The sequence below is a fragment of the Brugia malayi genome (assembly GCF_000002995.4).
Source record: "Brugia malayi strain FR3 genome assembly, contig: Bm_v4_Chr2_contig_001, whole genome shotgun sequence".
Lineage (NCBI taxonomy): Eukaryota > Metazoa > Nematoda > Chromadorea > Rhabditida > Onchocercidae > Brugia > Brugia malayi.
The window spans coordinates 1,489,148-1,510,137 of NW_025062476.1; the positions used below are offsets into that span (position 1 = coordinate 1,489,148).

The 20,990-nt window shown below is 23.3% G+C and overlaps 2 protein-coding genes across 3 annotated transcripts; one reads left to right on the forward strand and one right to left on the reverse strand.

Annotated features, from left to right (window-relative positions):
• Nucleotides 1-5,995: 5,995 nt before the first annotated feature.
• Bma-cog-1 (Cell wall integrity and stress response component 2 precursor, putative) lies at nt 5,996-17,285 on the forward strand (the record flags this gene model as incomplete). Of its 2 annotated transcripts, XM_043078080.1 has the most annotated exons (8): nt 5,996-6,049; nt 6,233-6,507; nt 6,706-6,777; nt 6,974-7,160; nt 7,350-7,452; nt 12,865-13,037; nt 13,330-13,431; nt 17,142-17,285. In XM_043078080.1, 8 exons carry the CDS (start codon nt 5,996-5,998, stop codon nt 17,283-17,285), a joined length of 1,110 nt encoding a protein of 369 aa, XP_042934014.1. The 2 variants fall into 2 exon arrangements, with proteins under 2 accessions (XP_042934014.1, XP_042934015.1); XM_043078081.1 differs by lacking the exons at nt 5,996-6,049; nt 6,233-6,507; nt 6,706-6,777; nt 6,974-7,160; nt 7,350-7,452 and having other exon boundaries at nt 12,969-13,037.
• A 1,568-nt stretch (nt 17,286-18,853) lies between these two features.
• Bma-ttr-31 (Uncharacterized protein) lies at nt 18,854-20,325 on the reverse strand (the record flags this gene model as incomplete). Its single annotated transcript, XM_043078082.1, has 3 exons — nt 18,854-18,991; nt 19,529-19,662; nt 20,148-20,325. The coding sequence occupies 3 exons, from the start codon at nt 20,323-20,325 to the stop codon at nt 18,854-18,856; spliced, it is 450 nt and encodes a 149-aa protein (XP_042934016.1).
• Nucleotides 20,326-20,990: the final 665 nt, after the last annotated feature.

A 20,990-nucleotide genomic window follows, 5' to 3' on the forward strand; every position in this document is an offset into this window, starting at 1 on the left:
TAATCGGTTGTGCCTAGAACCTCGCACAAGTGCTTAAAAAAAGTTATCAGTTAAAAGTAATTAATATAGCAAGATCGTAACAATTATTCATCATTTAATTTTTTTAAGTTTATCTAGGCTTACAGTCAATGCTTGTATCTTTTGGCTATAATATAAAGGTTAATTAAGAATATTCTAAAAAAGAAATTGAAAATGATCTGTCAAATTTATCTCTTATTTAATTGTTACGTTGCTTTAATTCATTTGATCTTCACGACGAAGCAAAAAAAAGTTAACTTTCTACATTCCATCATATCCTCTATTTTCATTAGTATCAGATATTCAAAAGCTATTCATCTATTCATCCTAGTATTTTAGGAAAAAAGAGAAAAAAATTTTTTTTTTTTTTAATTTTGTTGATTATCCATAATTTTGCTGATTGAATTGATAAAATAAATGCAATTAAAATGAAGCATTTCCTAAGTGATAGGAAAAGAAAAGGTTATGCTGTAGTTGAAGGAAGAAAAATTTGATATGATAAACTAAAGTTATGATATGTAAACAGTGCCCTTTCTCCTGTTGAAAAGTCGTAGAAGATTCGATTCTGTTATATTTCGATTATTATTTGCATTAGGAATCGATTCTCATCAAATTGTATGAATGGTGCTGCTATTTGTGATGGTGACGTTTGCTAAAATGGTACATTTTCCAAAATGATTTCCACAAATTTTCATCTTATCATTCTCAAACTTTTTGTCAAATGATAAAATTTAGTGATGAGATATTGTAAAGTAGTGATAAAATGCTAAAATGTATGTTTTCCAAAATGATTTCCACCTTATCATTCTCAAACTTTTTGTCAAATGATAAAATTTAGTGATGAGATATTGTAAAGTAGTGATAAAATGCTAAAATGTATGTTTTCCAAAATGATTTCCACCTTATCATTCTCAAACTTCTTGTCAAATGATAAAATTTAGTGATGAGATATAGCAAAGTAGTGATAAAATTATAATGTTGAAAATATGCAAGCTAAAATATTTCATCAATAATTGCTTAATTGTACTTCAAAGCTTATTATCATTCGATCAGTGTTCTTTCTTTTTTTTTTCCAGTCAAAAATTTTCTTGTCACCAGCTATATTGCTTATTTCATATTGAGTTATACTTAAAAATTTTTAAAGTAAGTTTTAACAAAAGTAATTTTTTTTTTTTTTTTGCATAATTAAATTATTTAAAATGCAGTAATCATTTTTATCACAGATTACTGATTAATTTCCGTAGGACATAAGCATCAGTAAACAGTATACGAAGAATCAATAATTTGCACTTTTTCCATCTGTGCAATAATATAATTTTCATCAGAAATTATTTTTGATGTCAAAAATTGATTTCTATAAGAGTTAACAATAATGGCATTTAATCAACTTTTAAATTAAAAAAAAAAGAAATTCTTTCCTTTCAATAATACAATATTGTATAGAAATAATTATAATCATAATAATAATAATAGTGATAATAAAAGCAATCATTAATATTATCAAAAATTACTAAAAAAAAAAAAAAAAAAAAAATAAATTGATTTTAGGTTAAAAGAATTTGATTAGTGTTTTTTTTATTTTTAATTGCTATCTGCGCTGTTATTGGCATGCTGTGCAATTTTGACCAGTTCCATCAAAATAACTGAGCAAAAGGGGGAGGGGGTAGAGGGGACAGGAGAGGGGGGACAGGAGAGGGGGGACGAAAAGATGCAAAAGGAATTAAATTTTTCCAATCATAAAATTTTAACACAAATGAAAATTTTTAATACGATGATTTGCCGATCGTTCATACTGTCAACAATGATTATATTTTGCTGTCCAGTTGATTTGTTCACAGTTTATTTTGTTCCATCATTTCATCAATGTATGTAGAAGGACATACACATACATACATATACATACACAAACATACAAACATTCACATACATACACACACACACATACACAGATAATAATCCACTTAGCAATATACCTCGAAATATAATTATCCTTTTTCAAAAATTCCTTTTGTTGGAAAAAATTAATCCGAAAAATCTGAGTTGCTTATTTGATTAATGCTTTGCTCTACTGCATAATGTATCAGTTGAATTTAATCCGGTCTTTTTCATCTTTTTTTTCTTTTTCTTTCCGGCAAAAGATAGCTTACATTGATAAGCAAATTTTTGTTGTCATTTCTGTTTGTTTGTTTTTTTAATAAAATTTCTCAATTTTTTTTCATGTTTTTATTCAAAATTGAACCATTTTCAAGTCAAATTATACAGCCATCACTAGGAGGAAATTGAAAAATGTTATTTTTAAAATTAACATTTATCTATTTTTCACTAAAAATTGATTTTATGTTTACTCAAAATATTGAATAAATTGATTTTGCATTGAATTTCAAAATATTGCATTGAATTTATTAATTAAGGATAAAGTATTTAATGGGCGCAATTTGTTCCTTGTAAAAATATGCTTCTACTTTTTTCTTCAATTTTCTTCAATAAAAGTATTATATGTGTTTTTGTTTTTTTTTTTTTATTCTTTCTTTTCTAAGAAAATATCAGGATTATAGTGATTAATTAATCTGAAATATCAGTATACTGATTACAGTAGTGCTAAAAATGTGACAAAATCTATTATTTAAATTATATGTGATCTTATCTTTTAATTATCTCTCTTCTTTTTTTATAACTAAATTTAATTCATTGAAAATGATAGATGTGTTGACAATTAGAGAAGTGGACACAGTTAATCTTATAATGCATATTCGATCATATGCAAATTTCATCTATCAATTTATATTATACAATCATTTCTGTCTAATTTGAATATTTACATTAAATTGATACTTTTCTTTCATTTTACTATAAAAATGCATTTATTAAATTCATTTTTATTTTTCAAATCATTTTAAATATTCAAAATATGCTCATATTATAATTAGAAAAGATTAGATATAAAGAAGTATAAATTTAGATAAACAAATATTTCACAAGAAACACTTCATAAAAAGAGAAGATAAATGATGCAAAAAAGAAAACAAAAAAACAGGAAGCAATTAAAATGCATACATATTATTTTACTGTTGAAAATTAATAAAAAAAATAATTAAACAATTAGTTTGGAAAAAATAAAGTAAATCTTAAAAAAAAAAAAAAAAAAAAAGAAATCACTTACAAAGTAATTGTTAATAAGAATGTCTTCGTTTTTTTTTTTTCTTTTTTTTTTAAGAAATATACATTTCCCTTCTAATTTTTCTCTTCCTTCTTTTCCCCTTTCTTTTCATTGCTTTGCTTTCTTCGTGTTTTCATTTAACACAAAGCAATAACTACCTACCATAATAAAGCTTTTCATTCACTATTTTCCATCAAACGTTTTTCGTTTTCATCATTCCTTTCTTTGTTACCTAATAAAAATATAAATTTATTCAATTAGATTTGATCTATTCAATGTTGCACTTGTCATCCCTCTCTCCATTTTTCTCCCTCTCCCTCTCCCTTTTCTCATCTTCATTTACCTGCTTATTCTGTTTATCACCTAGTCAATTTGAATCCATTAAGCAATTACTTTTAAGAAGCTAAGCTTCTTTTTCTCTTGGCATATTTTAATGGCTATTTTTTGATGTGAAAATTTTAATAAAATAAATTGTCATATTGCAATAAGCATTAAATTGCATTATTTTATGTTCTCTTACAGGTGAAAAATGATAATGGATGGATAAATTTTGATTTAGACTTACCAATAAAAAATTTGCTTATCTTTTTTTATTTTTCTTTTTTTTTTCCTTTTTTTTTGGTATCAATGGGAAAATAATAATTATTTAATAAAAGACTATGCCATCTTTTTTTTTTTTTTTCTATTTTTAGCTAAAATGTGAGAAAAAAGTGTCCATTACAAATAAAAAATAAAGCCAATCATTACTACTATTTATCACTTCTTTGTTCAATCTTTAATATTATTTTTCTTTTTTTCTTTTTTGTTTTGATTAAATTAAAAATTTAAACTTTTTCTTTTCAATTTTTTTTTTTTTTTATCATTAAAATCAAATTTTTTTTTCAATTCGAAAGAAATATTATTTGGTGAAATTTTGAATTTTTGTTTTCTTTTGTTTTGAAAAATTGTTTTTGCTCATTCAAATATTCAATCGATAAAAATGATACATTTTCGAGAGTAATCATACATTTTTAAAAGTCATTTATTGATGAACAGAAACAACTTACCATATACCTCGTTTTTTTTCTCTTTTTTTTTTTTTTTTTTTTTTTTTTGCTGCTACTTCATCAAAAAGTAACGCCCATTTTGCATGATGAGAAAATAGAAAAGATGTAGCAATTCATTGAATTTATATTTGCTCATAGAAACTAATTTCTTTTTTTTTTTTTAGAAAGTAGAGTAAGTTGGAAGAAAAGTAAAGTAAGTAAAGTAAAATAAGGTAAAGTAAAGTAAGATGGAAGAGAAGTAAAGTAAAGTAAAGTAAGATGGAAGAGAAGTAAAGTAAAGTAAGATGGAAGAAAAGTAAAGTAGGTAAAGTAAAATAAAGTAAGATGGAAGAAAAGTAAAGTAAAATAAATTAAGATGGAAGAAAAGTAAAGTAAGGTAAAGTAAGATGGAAGAAAAGTAAAGTAAGTAAAGTAAAATAAAGTAAGATGGAAGAAAAGTAAAGTAAAGTAAGATGGAAAAGTTTTGAATTGTAATTACTCTTATTATTACATTCAAATGTTATTTTGTTAATTTTTTATTTTTTTGAAACAGATGAAAATTGTTGATCTCATCTGTATTCGATTCATTGATATTGTTAAAATGATTTGAAATGATAAAGAATAAATTTTGTGAAATTTATTTGGTATATTTTTAGCATTTCAATAAAATTAAATTTGAAATGAGAATATTTCTGATATTTTTCAATGATAATATTTCTTAAATATATTATTATTATCATTCATTATAAGTTTTCATCTTAATTGTTATTTTAACATTTACTCAAATTTTTAGTTCCTATTTTTATTCCTTCTCATTATTTAATTCATCTTCTCATTTATTATAATAATATTTTATATTTAATTCATACTTAAAGTAAGGGTAAATTCTTATTAATGATTAAATATATGACAAAATTTTCATGTTTCTTTCTTTTTTCTTTTTATTATAGGAAATGAATGAACAATTTTCTCATCGATACTTACTCTTCGAGAAACTTTGTTATCACTTTTGATTAATTTAATAAACTGTTTCCACCTCCGACGGATATTTTTGCTAATTTGAAATTATCACTTGCAAAATCTTTTTATGTATTTGAAAAGTACAAAAAAATATGATTTCATATTACTCTTCATTAATTTAAAATCCTAGAAATGAGGAATTTGATGATGTTTATAATTTATGAAATAATTTTTATGCAGAAATCATTTACAGTAGTGATTTATGAACTGTAAGATTCCAAAAAAGTATATTAAATTTCCCAAACGATTTCTTTAATTCTTCTTGAAATACTGATAGTTTTATAAAAAATCAAAACTAAAAGAAAAACTAAAAGCTACGAGATTAAAAAAAAAAAAAAAAAGAAAAAAATTTATTCAAATCATACTTTTTTAACGTTTTTTTTTTTTAAATTTTAATTACTATTTCAGCATTCTCCTATTAAAATAAACTGTACTGTAGCTTTTAAGAATTTGAAATTTATCTATTTAAAATGTAACTACTAGACATCTTCATCAATAATGTTTATGTTTAATTATTAAACTTTAATTTCTTATTCCTGTTTGAAATTTTTAAATTATTTTTAATTTTGAGACTTACTGAAATAAAATCGATTTGACAGTTTCTCTCTCTCTCTCTCTCTCTCCCTTTCTCTTTTCCGGTAATTTAGTGATCTATGATTCTAATTAGGTTTTCAATAGTTTACCATCACGAACGTTTAACATTATATTTCTTTACAATTTCTCTACAGTAATCGCTTGCTTGCCTTTTTCAGTATATTTCATCAAGTATCATTCAATGAATTCATTTTTTTCGGATGCTACAAGTTCGGTTGTTGCAACCAAAACATTGGTAATTATTTAAAAATTTAATTTATCATCAATTTTATTATCAATTTTATTATCATGATAACACATAAATTCATTATAACAATTTTTTTTTTCTTTTTCTTTTCTTTTCTTTTTTGTAAAACTATGAAAATTTTAAAGAATTCAATATTATTCGTAATTTGTTTCAAATTTAAAAATTTTTTAGGGTTCATCATCATCATTATCATCATCATCATCATCGGCATCATCATCAACTTCATCAGTATTAGCAACAGTGCAACATACTCGTCAACGTAAATCAACATCACCATCCAGTCCAGAAAATAAACAATCGGAAGAAGTTTGTGAAATGAAACGATTTCGAAGTACAAGCAATCAGGATAAAACTAATAGCACTACTACCAGTATCAAAAATAAAAATAATGCTTATAGTATAACGAAATTGTTGGAAAAGAAAGAACCAAGTAGCAGTCGTGCCAGGTTTGAAATTATTTTAGATTAGTTGAATTAAATATATTTTTTTTTTTTTTATTACAGTATTGATTTTTTTATCATTTTTAATGATAAATATTAGCTGTTTATTTTGGATTTTTTTCTTCCTTTTTTTTTTTTTTAACCAGAAATTTATAAATTTGACAAATGATAATAATTCAATTAGATATCGTTTTTCATTTGCAGCAGTTCATCAGCAAGTGATGATGATAATGGAGCAATTGGTCGCTGTCATTCCACTGATGATGATGGCAGTCGGTTAGTTTGATCAAATTAAAATTAACTAAAAATTCTTCTCTTTCACTAAAGCAAAAGCTTTTACCACCAAAAATAAATAAATAAATAAACAAATATAAACAAAAATTAAAGTAATATTGCTCTGAAAACATTTGAAAATGACTTCCTCAAAAGTAGTTTTCTGTTTTTTTTTTTCCTCCATTCACAGCTAATTCAGATGTACTGATTTGGCTGAATTTGGACGTACTGTCACTTGGCCACATTTTTTCGCAGCTGGACCATCAGCTTTTACAATTCCTCATGCAGCTAATTCATTAATAGATTCAAATTCATTTGCTAATGCTATTGCCGCTGCTGCTGTTGGCGCTGATGGACAAGATTTATCACAAGTTCAACAGATTCAAGTTAATAAATAATAATTTCTTTTTATTTCATGTATAATTTTTGTGGCTACAGTGTTATAGTATTATACTATCCTTTATGAAATCAATTAATTTTATATATTTGAAATTATTAATTTGACAATTTATAACAAAAATTCCCATCTTTCATTTTATGCTGTATTTAATTAGTTTAAATTAAACTAATTTCAGAACGCCTATTTATCATATATTCTTGGTACATCGATGACAGCTGCTGCACCAGTGATACCGCATCACCATCCCCTGCATATCATGGTAGCACCATCCGATACTGGTACATTTATCATTTTTATCTGCATTTTTTCTTCTGGATCTTAAATAAATTATTTAGTAAATTTCAATAGTAACCACTTCTGCAAGTTTTCAATCCCTTATATATCTTAATCATTTTTTTTTTTTTCAAAACAAAAGTTCTTCGAAATGAATTTTTTCATCTTCAGAATCTTATCGTAACTTTTCTTCAAAATTTAGCATTTTGAAAAATTGATTTGTGATTTCAAAGTGTTGGCAATTAAACTGTTTGAAAGTTTGATTAGTGCTCAGCAAGTTTTCAATTTAATCGATTTCCTAATCGCTCATTAGCATTTTTTTGAAGAGTTAAAAATCTGAATATTTAAGAGAAAATTTTCTTCTGAATACCTAAACCTTTTTAATTTAATTTATAAAAGATGAGAGAAAGAGAGAGAGAGAGAGGGAGAAAGAAGAAAAAAGGAAATGTGAGAGAGGATTTGAATGATGATGATGGAATCGTTAAAAGATGACAGCAGATGTTTCTAACTGAATGACTAAGTTTGATGAGTAGATACATATATCAAATTATTAAATATGTTAATTTGGTATGTTTATATTTGCTGTAAATAGATGAATGAGCATTACTAAATTATTCATTAAAAATTAATTTGCTAAAATTGATATATTCTAATTGTCTTTCTTCTTTAATTAGCCAATATGCGTAGTAATTATTTTGCAAATTCATTGTGTCTCTTTTTAAAATTGAATAATTTTCTAATGATTAGGATAAAATGAGAAGAAAAAAAAAATGTCAAATATATGCTAAATAAAGCGATGTAAATGATCTGCGAAGCTAAAATTTATGTGGAGATAATTAGAAGTAATTATATCTTGTCATATATTTAAATTAATGGCTGTAGTAAAACAAACGTATAACCCAGTTTATAAGCTAAATTTTAGCAAAAGATACAATTAAAATAGTTCAATAATTCAATATTAAATGTATCTTAGAAAAAAAAAAAAAAAAAGAAAGAAAACCATATAAATAAAGTTTTTTTTTTTTTTTTTTGATAAAATTTCAAAAAATTTTTTAAGTTTTTAATATATTTCTAAGTGTTGAAAATATAGATAAATACAAAGAAATCGTTGATCTACATAAAAGTTAAACGAGAAAATTTTTGCAAAACATTTACTTATAAGCATAAATTCATTAACAAAGTTAAAATTTCAAAATGTATCAAATTTGCATCTATTTCAGATGATAATTTTTCTATCAATTAATGAATTAATTTACCTATCATTGAATTATTCTACCTAACTTTTATACTTTTTCTCTTTCAATTATCATCTCATTAACTTAATTAACTTAATGAGATGTTCTCTTTTCATTTCATTTAAATTTTTTCATAAGCAATCATTCCTATAAAGCATTACAGAATGCAAGTGCTAACTGAAATACAGTACACCGAAAACTTTGATCAAATATTTTATGTATGTATGTTTGTTCTCTCTTCTTTTCTCTTCTCTCTTTCTCGCAGTAATTCTTCTCTCTCTCTTCCTCTCTCCCTCTCTCTCTCTCTTTGTATGAGTGTGATATTTTCGTTGTGTTTTTAGATGGAGTCTGTCCGTCGACCCAATAAGATTTTTGGTAACAACAGATGATGATACTTTTATAAAATTGTAGAAATGTTATTAAAGTGAGTGTAAGAGGGAATGATATAGCGTAATATTACGTGATATGACGTGACGTGACATGACGTAACGTATGTGCTATTTACATTTCTCACCTTTTCACTTTTTTTTTCGCTTGCAAAGCATATATTATTAATCGTTTTTCATTTTCTTTCAACACTCTTTTCAATATATCTATCTGATGGGAAAGAAATATTTAACAATAAATTGTGAAAATTTTTTTTTTTAATAAAAAGCGAAGGAGAAGAAAAGATGCGTTAAGAAGATGAAAGATAGATAGGGTAGGGTAGGGTAGAACAAAGACAGAGCAGTGCAAAGGGTAGGGTAGAGTAGGGGTAAAGGTAAGAATAGGGTAGGACAGATGCGGGAAAATCATTTACGTCCGTTTACAATTGCTCATTGACTTATTGCAAATCAACAAATTACCGTTAACAACCACTAACTGATTATAATTTCACTGTTAATTTTTAAAAAAGTCTGTAAAAAAGAAAAAGAAAAAAAAAGGAAAACGAGCTTATTATGAAAAAATTTTATGAAATGATAATAATTCTTATGGATGCAATAAATTGTAGATGGAATGATTACTTTAATATTTCAATATCATCTGATGGGCTCACCTGATGGACAATACTTAAAAAAAAAAAAAGCATATCAATCAGATCTGTGGTGAGAATATTCGATAAATTATAATTTGATATATGATTATTGGTTGGCCTAATTCCACATTTTTAAATTCAATATTACATTTTAGCTTTAAGTGGATGAAAGAAAAAAAATACACACACATATGAAAAATATTCCATCCAGAAATTATTTTAATTTTGAAAAGAAAAAAGAAAAAAAAAACTTATCGATTGGTAAGATTCGTTTCAAAATTTAATATAAAAAATTATTTTAAATTTCAAATTTAGATATTTAATTCTTTTTTTTTTTTATTTCGCTACTGTGCTTTCATTTTTTTTTTTTTTTTTTTTTTTAATTCATCCATTTATTATAATGTTTGTCTTGAAATACTATTAATGATAGATAAAATAAATATATTTAGGAAGGTAAAAAAGAGTCTTTGCTCTTGAAGTTTAAAAATTAATTAAAATTGACTATTTTGTGCATATATAATGATGATTTACTGCTTTCTCTATAAGGTGGCAATTTCCGGAACTTTTCTCAGCAATTATAAATATTACATCCTTAATGTGCACATCAATATTCTGTAATTGAAGCTTTCAAAACTAAAATAATTTAGCAATCTAATAAATTCTGTACATCTTTTTTTTTTTTAAAAAAAAAAAAAATATGAGAAATATGCTTTCGTCATTGTCAGGGAAAATATTTTAATGATCATTTTTTTTTTCCATATAATTCTTGTTTTTTAATTTTTGCATTTTGAAAACACTAATTATAAAATATTTAGAAAATATGAGGAAATAAAAGTTTCTGAAAAAAAAAAAGAAGTCCAAAAGAAAAAATTATTATTATTAGTAATTAGTAATAAGTTATAATTAAACTATTGATTAAATTGATTTAGCTGATAAGCGAAGCTAGGTGATATTATTAATTTTAGTTTTCAAAAATCAACTTGAATGATGGCGGGCTTGATTTTTGATTTTTGAGCAAATTGATCGTTTACAAATCTAATGATGTTTGATATGATGTAGAATTAATGGATGCAATAGTAGTAGTAATAGAGGGCAAAAGCAGCAGGGGACTTTCTCTTAGACAACCCGCGGGTAACTTCAACCTGTGTAACTTTTTCTGCTTTCTTTTATGGCATAATCGAAATGATTTCATGCAAAATTGATCACAAAAATGACATTGGCATTCAATTTTTGTTTCCATATATACAATTTCCAGATTGAAGCAGAAAAGGGAATTTATAATGGTCAAAAATTTTGACCATTAAAAAAAAGAAAAAATAGTTAGCTATATTGAATAATTTACAAATATTTTCAGCAAAATATTACTTTTTAATTTTTGATCTTTTAAAATAAATCAAAAATTAAAAAAAAAAAAAAAAACAATGGGAAATTTTTGATAAAAATTTTCACAGAAAAAAAAAATGAAAGAAAAAGAGCAAAATATTAATAACATGTTACAGTACTGTGTAATGAAAGGCTTTTCAAATTATTTCAATGATTTCATCAATAATTTATAGCTAAAGTTAATTATTTTAAATCTTTTCGTTCTTTTTCTTTTTTTGAAAAGAAAAATTTAGTAATATGATATAATGATTTAAAAAAAAAAAAAAAAAAGAAAAATGATTTTTTTATTAATCGTTCTCAATTAATTAGGAAATGAAAATGGCTGTCAAAAACATGATTGTAAGTAAGTAAATAAAATTATTCTCATTCATTCATTCATTCATAATTTAATTGCATTTCATTTCATTTCATTTCATTTGCATATATTTCTCGTTATTTTTTTCGATTTAACATTTATGTCATCTTCAGCATCCTTCCAGAAATTTAAATTTATTTTAACAAAAACAACCTGCTAATCGTTTCTTTCCCGTACATAAAATGGATTATTTAATTTGTTCAAAATGGAACATTGATGTCGATTGTAATTAACACTAACATTTAAAATGTTAAAATTAAAATTTAAAACGAATTTAAATTCATTTTAAATTTAATTTGATTTTATTAGTGAAAACGGAAAATATATTAGATTAGTAAATCGTTTGATCAATATGTAAATCAGTTAGCATAGCATATAGTATAAACATATTCGAATGATTGAAGATGAGATTAATTTAACATGTGATAAAAGTAAAATATCAAATTATTGCTGTATAAATGAGTAAATAAACCGGATGAGAAAAGTAAATGGTTGATTATCCGGAATTCACATAATAATTACAAAAAGCAAAGAAATAATTGATGCAAATAATTTTTATTGCACATTTTTGAATGCTATTTTTATTTGATCAGACTTTCAGACTTATGACTATTCGTCGTGCGGTCTCTTTTAGATTTAAGAATATTTTAATGGATGATAGGGAATGGAAATGATGGCAATATTGCGCATTCTTTCTCTTTTGTATTCTCATATTTCATCGAAGATAATTATTTAAATGATTTTGAGGGAAACGCAACATATGTTTGCTAAATTTGTGATAAATTTTAAAGTTTACTTTTAAATTAACGCAAGAAATTTTGCGAATAACTCATTTGCAATTAATTTTGTTGCTTAGAACAATTAATCAATCAATCAATCATTCAAACGCAAAATATTTTATCATTATGGATTGAGTAATTTGCTTCGTTTAAAAATAGATTAATTAATTACATGATTTTTCGGCTCAATCAAAGCATTCCACACAATATGTCATCAATGTTGTCGTATATCATTTAAACAAAGCATCAAATTTCACATTTAATAGCGCAACAAATTATTTTGATAAAAAAACAAAATTAATTAACTTCCAATTATATATTACAAAAATTAACAATTATATATATATATATTAATATATTTATAAGTAAATTATTTGAAAACAACAACAAGTGAATAAACTAATCACTTCTAAAAAAGAGCACATAAAATTTACAATATCCAATTCTTGGCATATAAAAAAGTCAAATTTGAATCTATAAAATTTCAATTCAGTTATCTTAATTTATTTATAACTATAAACTTTTCACTTGTTTATTTAAATTTCATATAAATTCTATATAATTTTAATTTCTTTTTTTTTTCAACATTGTTTTACAGTATTGTAAAATTACTTCAAACTTAAATCCAACATATTTTTCAATAATTTCAGTAACTAGGCCAGGTCCATTTGGCCTCTTTCAACTTCCAACAACATCAAACAGCTCTACAGCATCCGATGTTGTTCGTTTGCCAGCAACTCCGGTATCAAATTCCATGTGTTTATCACCAAATTCATTATCATTGAATAAGAAACAATCAAGGCCTACATTTACTGGTCATCAGGTGAGTTTCTTTCATACTTTTATGATAACTTTTTAAATTAAAATTTTAAATCATTTAAAATTTTTAAATCATTGTAAATGATCGATGTTGATTTTTGCTCTCGTAAATACTTCTTATAAATTCCAAAAATTTCATTTTCTATTTCCTTGTTTAGTCTAATTCTTTCATTAATTCATTCAGGTATATCAGATAATTAGTCTAGGCTTTTGCATATAATTCACAATGATTGATTATACTCCATGCTAATTTATTTTCTTATTTATTTATTCTTTCTTTTTTTTTTTTTTTAAAGATTTTCATGCTAGAGAAGAAATTCGAGCAAACGAAATATTTAGCCGGATCAGATCGAGCTCAACTTGCTCAAGAGCTAAGCATGAGCGAAAGTCAAGTGAAAGTAAGACTATTTTTTCATTAATACCATTTTTAATTTAATAGCTAAATTTCACAAAATGAAAATGATCAAACATTTTTAGCTTTTTTCTTTTTGACCAATAAAAAAAAAAGTTGTATTTTTTTTATTTGATATTTACGAAATGAAACTCTTATCAATAATTATATGTTCCAAATTGACTATAAGATAGAAATATTTTTGTCATTGAAATGAATTTTTTTTTTTTCCCATAGGATTATGAATAATTATTTAAAGCATTTTAATCTAATTCAAATAATCCTAATATCATCTCTCTCTCTCTCTCTCTCTCTCTCATAGCTAATATATTATTAATTGATAAAAGTTTCATTAAATGTATGGTGAAGAAACTGTATTAGAAAGAAAAAGAATTGATAGAATTTACAAATTATGTAAAAATGATAGATTAATCTTCGAGAAGAAAGTGAATTTCATAAATTTATATTCCATCAATTGTTGCATCTTAATAAATACATCTGTCTATACATAAACAGATGCTTGCATAAATTAGTATCATATGCCGGAAGATATCAATGAAAGAATGATTAATTATAATACAATAAGCTCTCGACATTTTGTTATCTCTATAATTTCATGCTGGAAAATAATATTTGATTTAAAATATTTGCAAAAACTTGAAAAAACTTGAAGATGATAACAAGTTTTTGAGTAACATAACAATGTCTTTATTAACTTATTATTATTAGCATTAGTTTTTATAATTTTAGCTCAATACTTACGATTTAATCAAATATGTACAACCGAAAGATAACTAACCGTGTAGTTAGTTTAAAAAGTTAAACTAATTTCTAAAAAATATTAAAAAAAAAAAGTTAACCTAGCTTGGTTATAAGAAAAATATAACTTACTTCCAATAATAACAGTCTCTCTCTCTCTCTCTCCCTCTCAATATTTATCCTCTCTTGCACCGAAATACTATTGACATATTTCATTTATTTATATATTTTTTTTTCAACCCATTTAGATGCTTTGAGGTAAATTTGAAATTTACATAATTTTCATCATAAATCAAATAATTGAAAATATGGAAAAGAGTTTGTTGTTGCTACTAGTTTTATTGATCAATTTAACAATATCACTAATAATTTTAGTTTGAAATAATGAAATTGAATTATAATTTTCATGAAAAAAAAAAGGGGATTTAAACACATTTAACAATTATCTAATGATATTATTTAATAATAATAATAATAATAATAATAATATAATAATAACAATAATAGCAATAATAACAATAACAGTAATAATAATAATATGATAATAATAGTAATAATAACAGTAATAATAATAATAATATGATAATAATAGTAATAGTAACAGTAATAATAATAATAATATGATAATAATAGTAATAGTAACAGTAATAATAATAATAACAGTAATAATAATACGATAATAATAATAATATAACAATAATATTCAACAGTTAGTGGGATTGTTTAGATGCGAAAGAGATAGAACAATTTATTGCAAATTCAGTTCAATTCAATTCAATCAACAACTCGATCATAATTCGGTGCTCCATTCACCATTCATTCATTCAATCATTCATTCATTCATTCATTCATTCATTCATTTAATCATTCATTCATTCATTCAATCATCGTATCATCTTCCCTTTCTCCTCTTTGGTGTGATGTTTGTGCGATACGTTATCTATTAAATTTGCTATGTTGCTTGAATAGAAGAAATAAAGGTAAAAAGGAAAAGCACCGACAATTCCTTTCTCCCTCCCTCTCTCCCTCTCTCTCTCTCTCTCTCTTCTTTCTTCTTTCTTCTTTTCTTCCGTTATATACGGACATATGTATTTTATTGCAACATCCTGAAAAGTAATGAATAAAATGAAATGAATCAAATGAAATGAAAGGAAGGGAAGGGATTGAGATAAATGAGCAAAAGAAAAGAGGGAATTACTTATGTGCTATGCAAATTTTCATACAATGATTAAATAATTTAGAAAAAATAAAGAATCAACCTTAAAAAAAAGTTTTCATTTCAATTTTGAAGAAATTTTTTTTTTCCCAACACATTAAAGCTAAATTACTAGTAATCAATTAATTTTTTTTTTTTTTTTTTTTTTTAAATTTTTCAATTTTTTCGAATAAAAGGAAAAATAATTTTATAAAAGTGAAATTGGTTTGATGAGCAAGAAAATACATATAAATGAGAGAAGTATTTTTGCGCCTTAAAATCTTTACAAGTTTATTCATGAACAATGTGACAATTGCTATTTTGTATGTTATCTTAGAATTAATTAATCTTTCAATATTTTAATTTTGTGCTGATTAATTACAATTAATTAGCTTATCTTATCATTTGATATTATCAAATATTTTATAATGTCAATATAATCACTATACCATATAGTTTAAAAACTAGCAAAGAAAAGTAAATAAATAAATGATTGAATATTTAATTTTATTTGTTTTTTTTTTTTTTTGATTTACAATAATTTTTATTATTTTAATATTTCATTTCTTCTTGATAGAAAATTAAGCAGATAGAATAGCATAAAATATCAAATATCATTTCTTAATTTGTTAGTTTTTATGGCTTTTTTGTCTAATTATAGATTATAAATGGAAGTATTTATTCTTAAATATATCCATTTTGAATTTCAAAAAAGAAAAAATTAATTCAAATTGAAGCAATAAGGCTGAATTACTAATAAATAACAATTAGCCCTGTAAAATGATGCTCACTTATGGATTACGGTAAACACAGACATTATATGACCAAATTAGTTTTCCTTTTTTTTTTTTTTTTTTTTTAAATTTAATCTTAAGCTATGATCTATTTTAAATTAGTATTTTGTTGGAATAAATGTTTGATAGTGAAATGATATAAGCATACATATATAATAATTATATTTTATAATCCGTAAAAAAAAAAAAAAAAATTAATAGAAATATTTTTCATTTTTCATTTAAATTCACTTAAAAATCTGAAAATTTTTTTTTTTTTTTTTGATTGAATTTTAAAAATTATTTATACATAGACATTGAGAATTATGAAAATAATAATATTAGAAAATAAGAAGAAAAAAGAAATTGTAGATTGCTATTCATAGTTTCCCATTTTGAGTCTCATGAGTAAAATTTAATTTTGAATTTGATGACTTACCCATTAGATGGTAATGTAATTGTAATCTTTTGCCGTTCCACAAATAGACTTTTTGAAGATAGGAAAATGTTTTCAGTTAAAAATGAAAAAAAAAAAAAAAAAAACGAGAGAGAGGGAGGAGAGGAGAGAGAAAAAATGAAGTATTAAAAATGCTTACATCTCATCTTAGATCGTTTTTTTTTTTCATCACATTTCATTTAAATTTATCATCTTTCATAAAATAAACTTTAAAAAAAAGATAAAATCATCACTTAAAACTGTATTACATTTATTTATAATATTATTACTGGGAAATCAATTTTAAAATTCTTTTTTTTGTAAATTTTTGATTTTGTGCTTTTTTTTTTTCTCAACTATTTAGTATCATGGTACTTTGATGATAACTAATCATACAAACTTTATCAGTTTGAAAGATAACTTAAAATTTTAGAAAAACGTTTTTGATTAGTTTTTTTTTTTTTGGTACCACTCGGTTGGTTATTAATTACCACCTGTTTTACACATCACTGTTGACATCTTAATGACATAATTTATAGAGGTTACAATTTCAGGTGTGGTTTCAAAATCGACGTACAAAGTGGCGGAAAAAAGAAGCAGCAGATAATGCATTAGTGAAACGAGGTGAAACGCTTGATTCGACGGGACGTTCACAGCAGCTACGTGGTTTAGCATCGTTTCTATCACCGTCACGTTGAAACACGTATCTATTACAAATTTACTTTTTTCATCGTTTAATTGTTTGATAGATGAATCAGTGGATAGTTGAACAAATAAATTTCGTATTTTCAATATTACAAAGATCAATTTTAACTTGGAAAATTAATTTTAAAATCTTTCAATTTCTTCATTTTTGTTCAATTCCCTCATTTTCATTATATCCCATCATGTCAAATAATCTTTTGGTTGTATGTGTCCTACAAACATACACACATACACACACACACACACATGCAAACATACATACATACAAAAAAAAAAAAAAAAAGTAATATTTCATACTGATTTATTTGATCAAATGAATGAATTATTGTAGTATATGATCTCTGATCTCGATGCTAATCGCTAATTTGCATATTATCATCATTCTTTAATTGTGTGTTCTATAATCAATCGTCAAGTTTTTATTAGATTTATTTGATGAAAAATTTCAATGAATTTACGTATTTCACGTGGGTCTATCCGTGGTTGTGTTTTCTTTTTCTGTTTTTTTTTTTCTTTTTGTATTCAAATGCAAATATCTAAGTTAAATGAAATTATTTTCGTTTCATTACTAAATTTTTTTCAATTTAATTACCATTCATTTTTTGTATATACAAAAAAAAAAAAAAAAAAAATTACTATACAAAAATATTTTTTTTTCTTAATTTTATACGCTCAAGAGCTTACCTTTTTTCATGTTTTCTTTGTGCTATGCTTCTTTTTTTTTTTTTTTTTTTGTTTTAAAGTAATTAATTTATCACTTATAGCTGTAGGGAATGAATTACACTTCCAATAAAATAGAATTTGATTGTAAAAATGAAAGAAAAAGAAAACACCTAGAAAATATATATTAAATTCAGAGCAAAATTTTTCACATCTAACTTTAATCAATTTTACAAAAAATCTTTTAAAATTTTACGAATTTTTTTTTTTGTCACTTTTTTGTCATAAGTATGCCTTATTGAAAAAAATCTACAGCCTGGCATTATTTATAATTTTAATTTCGTGATATCTTATAAACAGGTATATATATTTATTTATTTATTTATATATACCTTTAAAATAATTGCTAAAAAAAAGAAATGTGACAGTTTAATTGTGCAATAAGAAAGTAATGCAAAAAATTAGAAATTTATTTTAGTGTTATTATTACAGGTGTTTCAAATATACAAAAAATTAGAAATAAAGAAGTCTTTGTGTTATGAATAGTTGAAAACAGTATTAAAATTTTCTGTTATTTTCTGGGTTCAGTTGTTTTCAGGAAAACAAAAATGTAACAATTCATTCTCAAATTTTCTGTTTTAACATCGTCAAAAAATATTGAAGTGGTAATGTTGAATTAAGTAATATTTACATTTAAAACGATGTATTTGTATCAAAAAAAAAAAGAATCCTTTTTTGTTAAATTTAAGATCAAAAATCATAATTAACAATAGAAGATGAAATTTATAATGAATAAAACCTGAAAAATGAACATTATTTGATGAATAATTTGAATCAAACCTTACTAAAATAGTTATCATTTGATGTGATAACTTATTTTATGAAATAAAACTAAACAATATTAATTAATACAGTCACGTGTTTCACCAGGAAATTTACTGGATAAATTAAGAACACCAATATCAAATGCTTCACCTGCTTTCTCACCTTCAACAATGGAACTTTTTGGAATTTTAATTGATACTTTTCGTGAACAATCCTGCAATTAATTGAAATTTATCGCAAATAATTTATACTTTCTAGAAACTTTTAGAGAATTATTAAAATAAATGAGAATACTTTCTTATGGCATTTGTATATTTAAATGAAATAATATTATCATCTTCTAGAAGTTATCATTTTAATCATCAATTTCTCACTTAATCATTTTTCTTATCATTTTTCAATATTCTTTAGCATTATCACAGTGTGAAATATAAATTTTGCTTATCAAATATTTGGCAATTCAAAAAAAAAAAAATGTGTCAAACTTATGAATTTGAAACTTCCACAAAATATTACTCACCAATCAATAAGTGATCTATGCATATACTATTTGGCAAATTAAAGGGATCATTTTTGATTTATAAAATTTTCGAGAAATTTCCTTTCTGATAAGCATTATCAGAAGATCACCAGATTATCAGTGATGTAAATTCGAAAAGTTAAAAGATCAAATATTAATAAAATAATTAATTCAAGAAAAATTTTTGTTTTTTTTTTTTTTGAAAAATTTTTTAAATAAAATATATTTAACCTTATGTCCATCATTGCAATTGTGATAAATATTTAATTTAGGATCAATTGGTGTAATTTCAGTTTCTGTACCATTTAATGAAAATTCACCATTTTTATCAGTTCTTCCTTGAGCCATTAGATCGTCTAAGCCAACTACAATTTAAATTTTATAAATATTAAAAAATATGTATACATAAATATTAGAAAAAATATTAGAATTTCAAAAATAAAAAATATTCATAAATTTGAATTTTATAAATTTCATGTAAAAAAATTATATTAGAATTTGAATTTCATAAAAAACACAAATACTGAATTATAATATATTCATAAAAAACAATAAATACTGAATTACAAAAAAAAAAAAAAAAGAAATTAATTAATTAAAAATATTAAAAAACAGCTTAATTGCAAACCAAATATATTATTATTATCAATCCTACGAATATATTAAATTTATAAAACTTAGAAATTAATAATTATGAATGATTAATAGACTGGAATAAATAGGAATATTTCCAGTAAGTTAAGGAAGCTATCATAATAAATTGAAAAGTGAAAGAAGCAAATGTTTATTTTTTTTTTTTTTGAATTATACTAAAATTTCACTTAAATTTTTCTAAAAATAAAAAACAAACCATCAACATCGTAGAGTTTAACTTTTATATTAGCAGCTGGTTCACCGTTGCACAATAATTTACCTTTTACAGCTACACTTTGCTCGGTACCAGGATGAAATAAGCTAGCTAATTTTGCCACAGGTAATGATACTACTAGTAGTAGTGCTAGTAATAGTAGTAAAGTGGAAGAATTCATACTAAAATATTTAAATAAAATTACTTCACATAAATATAAATATATATATGCAATTTTATAAACAAAAAGTTAAATTAATAAATATATATTCAATTTTTTTAAAAAAAGTTAAATTAATAAATATATATATTCAATTTTTTAAACAAAAAGTTAAATTAATAAATATATATATGCAATCTTATAAAGAAAAAGCTAAATTAATAAATATATATATGCAATTTTATAAAAAAAAGTTAAATTAATAAATATATGTTCAATTTTTTAAAAAAAAGTTAAATTAATATATATATGCAATTTTATAAAAAAAAGTTAAATTAATAAATATATATATTCAATTTTTAAACAAAAAGTTAAATTAATAAATATATATATGCAATCTTATAAAGAAAAAGCTAAATTAATAAATATATATATGCAATTTTATAAAAAAAAGTTAAATTAATAAATATATGTTCAATTTTTTTAAAAAAAAGTTAAATTAATATATATATGCAATTTATAAAAAAAAGTTAAATTAATAAATATATATATTCAATTTTTAAACAAAAAGTTAAATTAATAAATATATATATGCAATCTTATAAAGAAAAAGCTAAATTAATAAATATATATATGCAATTTTATAAAAAAAAAGTTAAATTAATAAATATATGTTCAATTTTTTT